This window comes from Oreochromis aureus, linkage group 9 (assembly GCF_013358895.1).
Source record: "Oreochromis aureus strain Israel breed Guangdong linkage group 9, ZZ_aureus, whole genome shotgun sequence".
NCBI classification, from domain to species: domain Eukaryota; kingdom Metazoa; phylum Chordata; class Actinopteri; order Cichliformes; family Cichlidae; genus Oreochromis; species Oreochromis aureus.
The window spans coordinates 208,569-216,069 of NC_052950.1; the positions used below are offsets into that span (position 1 = coordinate 208,569).

Here is a 7,501-nt window from a genome sequence, read left to right on the forward strand (position 1 = left end):
GATATCCTGTTTTTCTCGCCCGGCCTGATGCAGGAAGTTTCAGGTTTGTTTCAGTTTTAAACAGGGGAGCACAGTGAAGCCATGGACAGGCTCATGTGTATAGTGTTGATTCTAAGCTTTCATAACTTGTGGAATGGCCTCGACGCTGTGGAACAAGGTAGGCTACTGCCTATGTTAGTCAGTCAATGTTAGGATTGATTTACAGTGTGTTGACCGGTCAGTGTACACAGGAAGTACATGAAGAGTCATGATTATGGACTGTCTGATTATTACAGGTTCGTGCCTTATATTTGAGCTTATATATATATATATATTATTATTTTATGTTTCCTTGTTGTGACAGGCTGCTGATAAAGTGCCCAAAGTTACAAAACAGGGTATTTACCAAGTTGTGTGTTTAGTGTAGTTGCATCATTGGTTCATCCCTTGAGTTGGGTACCTTTATAAGGCTTGAATGACTGATAGGTCAGCGTTGGCACCTTACAACACAAAATAACAAGAACAGTTTTAGAAGATAGGAATACTAAAAAGTTAAGGATGATTAAAGTTGACATGCAAATGAAAACCGTTAAGTTTTGAGCTGTCAGAGTCGAGCTGCTGAAGGTGTAGTGGTAAAGAATTTCAAAGTCAAGGTGCAGCGCAGCAAAAGACTCAGACACCAGAAGTCTCCAGTTTGAAGTGAGGAGCAGCTGAAGCTGAGCAGAGGAAGGAGTCTAAGGCTGAAGGAGCTCAGAGTCAAAGAACCAAAATATTGTACTGAATACAAAGTGGATAGGGAGCTAGTGAAGCTGAGAATGGGTGCAATAGTCATTGGTGCAGATTTGTGTAGATGTACCATCTGTACCATTTGAAGCAAACTGAGAAGTTTGTTTTTGAGGAGAGCAAAGAGAACGGCATTACAATCTCCCAAACGTGAGGTGGGCAGGCCATGAGCCAGCACACGAGTGCTGTGTTGAAAAAGAAAAATGCAAAGTCTGGCAAAAATCTGACTCCTTGGAAGCAAAATATAAAGGAATAAGATGTCTTGAGACTTTCGCACAGCATTTAAATAAAAAAAATAACATCAAAATATGTGTTTTTATTAGTGCTGTCAGCGTTGATCTCCTTAAAATGACCTTAACACCATATCTGCAATAACGCAGCAAATCTCTGTTAGCAAGTTAGCGTGGATTGCCCAGTGCGTGGGGCTGCACGGCATCAACGAGTTAGCGCGGTTAGCTTGTTAACGCATTAGCTGTAGCGTTATTTAGGTCAGTCATTCTCAAACTGTGGTACGCGTACCCCTGGTGGTACTTGGGCTCTCTCTGCTGGTACGCAGGAAATCTCCATTTTTTTTTTTTTAGATTAAATAATATACCATTGTGGAGGTACGCAAAGACGACATGAGACTTCTCAAGACTCTTCTGGGACCGGAGTCAACCAGAAACCGTCTCCCTGAGCATGAGTTCTCTATAAAGAGCAACCTTTCCATATCGCCAGCAGTCGCGGCCGCTACAGAGCGCTGGCGGGCTCATTTCCCTGGGCCTTAAAACTGCAAAGGCGGCAGACAGCGCCGTGCTGTAGTGCCAAAATGCTGATGGTAAAAACACAGCCGTTTTCCGCAGTGCTGCGGTGCCACAATCCCAGCCACCATCGATGAGTCAGAGGCCCCCGGGAGAATCGGTGGGGGGGCAGGAGATGCTGTCGAAACTTTCACCTGGATGCCAAAGCTCCCAGTAGCCAGAAGAATATGATCTGGTTCTTCTGCGAGTGAGCGGTGATCCTCCAAGGCCAGCAGCGGGGAGTTGGCGAGGCCAGCTGGCACTGGTGCCAGCAACTGTCGGAGGAAGATGTGAGTGAAGAGAAATCCGCCATCATCCATTCCTAGCAAGGACAGAGTGCTCTCCATGAGCTCGAGAGCGGTACCATCACCCAGGCCTGAGAGAGATAGGAGTTTCTTGGCCCGCTCTGCATCAGAGAGGGAGTAGCGGCGCAGCAGCAGCGCCTTGGGAGCGGTGCATTTCCCGTGGGTGGGGGTATCCCAGAAAAGCAGATCCAGCGAGGCCACCACATGATGGTATTTCGTTTCTGAAATGCCACGAAGATCAAACTGAGGTTCGACGTCCACGGACCACGAAGAGTTGTGAAGCCAAAAATCCAGCAGCTTAACTGCCACAGCAAAAAGTAAAGAGTACAGCTCTGCTATCACTTCCAACTTAAATGAAGACAGGAAACTAAACAGCAGTGACGTTTGTAGGGTTACTGAAGTTGGGCTAGCTGCTATATAATGATGTGCTATGTGATCGCTAGCAACACAGCTATGTTAGCATAATATAAACAGTGAAGCTGGAGGATGAACGCTAACTTTTTTCCACTCGATAAAAGTTAACGTGAGGGTTCCCGATGGTTAGAGACAAATGCAATCGCCATCGGCGTAACTTTGTGTTGAACATTGGGGAGATCAAGATCTCTGTCTAAATAAATAAACAGGGGTTCACAAAAGTGGTCCGCAGGTGCGCATTCGCTGTCAAAATAAAAGACGCACACCAGAAAAGAAGTTGCAACGCGCGTTTGCGTACATATAAAAGGCACTGTTTTTGTCCGCCAGAGTGGGATTTTCACGCATGCGCACCTGCGGACCACTTTTGTGCACCCCTGTAAATAAATAAATCTGGGTAAATTCCCAAATGATTAAACATGCAACTATTTTGCTGGTAATAACTGAAATGAGTAAAGAAAATCAGCCTATTTATGCAAGATAATTCATCATTTTATTGGGGGGGTTATATTGGTTGGGTTTGATTAATGGGGGGGTCATAACCCCCCTAACCCCTCTGGAAATTACGCCCCTGGCAGTCGCATGGCATTATCCTGTAAACGGACCAAACAGGAGAACAACTGCAATATAAGGTTAGTCATTAATATAGTGCTGCATGGGCTGGGCTCTAGGTACATTGTAAGGGTTTAAAAACGGAGCTTTAAAATGAACAGTGGTAATAAAAACCAAGAGAGGCCGACAGTGATCACTGACTGTTTTTAAGGGCTTGTTCAGATTAAACAGAACAAGATACAAAGCATTAAAACATGTTAAAAACACAACAGCCTTAATAAATGCAGAGTAATTTGGACTGAAGCAGGGTTCATCAGGTCATCACTTAAAGATTGGATATTCCACCTGCTGTGAATGTTTTAATGCAGTACAGTTGTTATTATTATCACTTGTCACATCCTGTTTATGACAGTTAAAATAAATAACATTCATATAAGAAATAAAACTGTCTGTGTAAACTGTGTGTATTGTTAAATAGGCCTATACTACTGTACTTTAATGTCGGTCATAAGGGTGGTACTTTAAGAGCCATATATTTTGTGAGGTGGTACTCATTGTGAAACGGTTGAGAACCACTGATTTAGGTCATATGGCACCACTGGAGGGCAGCATGGGGCCACAATATTTAGTGCTGTTGTTGACCAGCCAAAGTAATAAAGAAGAAGGTTGTGGGTTTGAATCCACCATCTGGCCAGGGCACTTTCTGTTTGTATGTTCACCATTTGTTTTCATTAAGGCATTTCACACATAGTTTTTAAACCACAAAACCATTCACATGTATGCATCTGTCTGTGGAGGGTGCACATGTGTTGAGAAAAGTGTTTTCATTGTCTGTAGGTGCCCTGAACTTTGTGGTGCTTGCAGACTGGGGTGGGCTGCCTTTGCCTCCTTACTACACTGCTCAAGAGAAAGCTATTGCTGCAGAGATGGATAGACTGGCCCAATCCGAGGGGGTGGACTTTGTCCTCAGCCTCGGAGATCACTTCTATTTTAGCGGCGTCAAGGATGAGGAAGACCCACGCTTCAAGGTATATCATATCAGGACCCATGCATTAACAGCTGTTAATATATTCTGTTGAGCTCTTCTTGTAGCCGCAGACTTTGCGATGAATAGCATCTCTTCAGAGTTTAGTCTACCCTAAAGGAATATGCAGAGTGATGTCATTTCCTTGGCTAAAAACTAAAATGTTACAAATCAAAAATATAGTTTTAGATTTGTAGTCAGCACTTCTCACTAGTCTTGCTTCACTCTTTTTATAGTGAATATCAGCAGGGATAATTTATTCACTGACAGTTTCTATGTGAACTTCACAATAGGTAAGAGAACCAAACGAAACCCATAGCAACAGGAAGCTTGTCCATGTTTTTCTCTATTGGACTCCAGAAAGCTGCAAAATGTGCCTTGAGATTTCCAAAGAAACACACAATCACCATATTCCCTGCAAAGACTGGAGCGACAGTACTGGTACCGTGTTGGGAAGGTTACTTTTAAAATGTATTCCACTACAGATTACAGAATACATGCCCCAAAATGTAGTTTGTAACGTATTCTGTTAAGTTACTCTATGTCAGTAAGGGATTCTGAATACTTTGGATTACTATTGTCATGCTTTTTACAACTACATTAATGTACTATTGCTATGTGATTTATTACTATTACTGAGGCTACTCGCCACCGAGCTGGATGAGGTGAGGTCATAGTCTGCTTTCAGAACTGCACATGATTATTTGCAGCTAGCAGTTGTTAATGCTATCCATCAAGTCTAACAGACCGCAGTCTAAGAGTTGTTGACCCACTACTGATCACGTGCCTCATCACATGAATCGAGGTGTGATAAAAGAACTGAGTCATGATAAGTAGAGGTTTCAGGTGGAACACTGACATCCTCGAAAGAGTGACCTTTGTCCTTGAGATGCAGATGTTCTGGTAAACTGGTAAACTTCAGTGTTGAGGTTTCCGTTCACCTCCATGCGCACGGCACAGTCCAGAAACAGTGAACAGTTATCCTTTGTGTCTGCCCTGGTGTGTTTCTGAGTTCATGTGAGCAGTGAAGGCTTCTACTTCTTGGGTTCTGATTTTGACCCAGGTGTCATCCACGTATCTGTGCCAGTGGCTAAGTGCTTTATTTTCCACTTCTTCCATGTAAAGGTTGGCTATAATGGGTGACACTGGGGAGCCCATGGCACACTCATGTTTGTGTCTGTAGAAATCCATAGTGGGTCAGTGACTCCCTTCAGGGGCGACTCCCACTTGGGTTTAAATACCTAAGGTTTTAGAATTGCAGAAGCTTCTTTGATGACAGGTGAAACATCTTCTAGAAACTTTAAGAAGTCCAGTACTTTCAAAGCTTCTTAGACTGCCATGAGCTGGACGACTGACATAAACTGTGAGGTATTTCTCCTCCACAGAACACATTTGAAGGTGTCTTCTCTCAGCCATCTCTACTGGATATACAGTGGTACCTAACTGCTGGAAACCACGACCATATTGGCAACATCTCAGCACAAATGGCTTACTCTAACATATCCCACCGATGGTAAATATCAAGCAATACAGACAAGGTTTAGGCAAAACATTCTTAGATATGAGTGAGAAGGTCAGTCTTCTTACACCAACCTGCAGCTTTGACCTTTGACCTTTGACCTAGTTATTATGTGACTATTGCCTTGCATTAAAATCGTGTTTCAGACGTTGCTAAAACGTGCTCTGATGTTTTGAATACGTACACCCATTTCTGTGATAACAGTGATGATTCAAGTTTCCAGACCTCAGTGTTGCTTAGATGTTATGATGTGTTATTTCTGTAGGAATTACCCAGCTCTTTATTACGATCTTCAGTTTACTGTTCCACACACAAACGTATCAGTGAGCATCCTGATGATTGATACGGTGGTGCTCTGTGGAAACACGAATGACCAAGTCCAGCCTGTGGGACCAGAGGACTCCATGGCAGCAGAAAACCAGTGGAACTGGATCAGTGCTAAACTGGCCAGCAGCAGGTGATTCAAACACAGATTTGTTTGAGTAGTTATGTGCACAAATGTCACTCAATACAACCAAAGATACATTTATGATTTATTAAATTGATTTATTGAAAATTGATTTATTGTCCTTATCTTCAACGTTATGCTGCTCTGTTGTATGTTATTTGCCCCTTGGGGATAAATAAAGTCTTCTGATTCTGATTCTGATGAAAGGTTTGATATACAATTGTGTGACAAATAATAGGCCACACTATAACATGAGTCTTGTCACTAGCAGTATGAGGATTTAAATAAATATACGGTGTACAGAATACCAAATAGAGAAGATCATCAAAGAGACATACACCCAACAGTTTAAACCAGTTAGCTCTGCTGGTGCTGCTGGTCCCTCTGTGTGTGAGTTTAAAGGCTGTCTGACTTCTGCAGGTCTGACTATGTGGTGGTGGCTGGTCATTATCCTGTGTGGTCTATTGGCAATCATGGACCTACAGCCTGTCTAGTCGACAAACTACGGCCCCTACTGAAGAAGTACGGAGTCACAGTTTACCTGTGTGGCCATGATCATGATCTGCAGGTATGTTCACATAAAGAATATCACTTTCACCAGTTAAAACAAGGAAATGAAGTGTCTCCACCCATTCATTGTTCCATTGCACCCATTATATTCAGTCCATCGCACTGAACTGCTGGGACAACCAGTAAGTCGTAAGCTATGAAGTGTTGACCAAGTGTTTCCTTATTGCTGATCAGTTTACATTTCTGTGCCCCAAACCAGATGATATCATATTAATGTTAAAAACAAGAGATACTAGTTTCTGATCTTTGTGTAGAAAGTGTGAAAATCCAACCCATCAAAAGAAGACACTGTTTCTCTGTTCTCTCCTCCAACAGTTTATCAGAGAGGATGATGGGAGCTCATATGTTGTCAGCGGGAGTGGGATGGTCAGTGACCATTCCACTCGTCACATCAGGAGTGTCCCTCCGTCCTGGCAGCTCTTTTCCAGTCCTGTCAATCACACAGCAGGAGGCCTGGCTTTCTTCCAAGTGACTGAGCGTCAGATGACAGTCAGTTACATGCAAACAGATGGGAAATGTGTTTACCAGGCTGAGCTGCCAAAACGCAAAGTGTGAGGCCGCTCATCGCTGCAGAGATCTGTAACCGTCACAGTCAGGCAGCAGCCATGTTTGTTCATGTCCTGTACAGCTTTGTGTAATCTACATTGGCATTCTGTAAAATATTAAACCTTTATTTTAATTACAACTTTTTTATGTTTTACATTTAATTATTATGAAATTAAACAGCTGTTTGGTCAATAATAGTTTCAAATGTAATGCTTTTCATTTCTTTATGAATAGATCAGCGTGTATGAATGCATACATATTCATACTTGCATATGAATATGTAGGGAAACTGTGGTTATTAGTTTGTAGTTCACTACATACATATATGTAGATATATATATGATGCCACATCACAACAGCAGTCGCTTCAAGGCACTTTATATTGTAAGTTAAATACTACAGTGACAGTTACTTTGTTAGAGTACTGTTGCTTTGGTTACAGAAAAGCAGCCTGTGTGAAGAATAACATACTGGTGACTATTTTGTAACCATCAGCATTGTTTTATTTGCTTAGTTAAACAAATTTAATATAAATTCACAGTTTCACATTCATAGTCACAGACGGTTTAAAAATAATTAAGCACC

General features: G+C 42.3%; 1 protein-coding gene across 2 annotated transcripts; it reads left to right on the top strand.

Moving 5' to 3' along the window:
• Window position 1: 1 nt before the first annotated feature.
• acp5b (acid phosphatase 5b, tartrate resistant) lies at window positions 2-7,113 on the top strand. 2 transcript variants are annotated; one of them, XM_031739580.2, is made up of 6 exons: window positions 2-157; window positions 3,647-3,837; window positions 5,219-5,346; window positions 5,618-5,809; window positions 6,221-6,368; window positions 6,686-7,113. In XM_031739580.2, exons 1-6 carry the CDS (start codon window positions 82-84, stop codon window positions 6,923-6,925), a joined length of 975 nt encoding a protein of 324 aa, XP_031595440.1. In that variant the 5' UTR covers window positions 2-81; the 3' UTR covers window positions 6,926-7,113. The 2 variants fall into 2 exon arrangements, with proteins under 2 accessions (XP_031595440.1, XP_031595441.1); XM_031739581.2 differs by lacking the exon at window positions 2-157 and adding an exon at window positions 160-275.
• Window positions 7,114-7,501: the final 388 nt, after the last annotated feature.

Coding starts and splice junctions, on each gene's coding strand:
- acp5b (XM_031739580.2), top strand. CDS start 82: ATGGACAGGCTCATGTGTATAGTGTTGATTCTAAGCTTTCATAACTTG. Junction 3,838..5,218: donor AGGAAGACCCACGCTTCAAG/GTATATCATATC, acceptor TCTCCTCCACAG/AACACATTTGAAGGTGTCTT. Junction 6,369..6,685: donor GCCATGATCATGATCTGCAG/GTATGTTCACAT, acceptor CTCCTCCAACAG/TTTATCAGAGAGGATGATGG.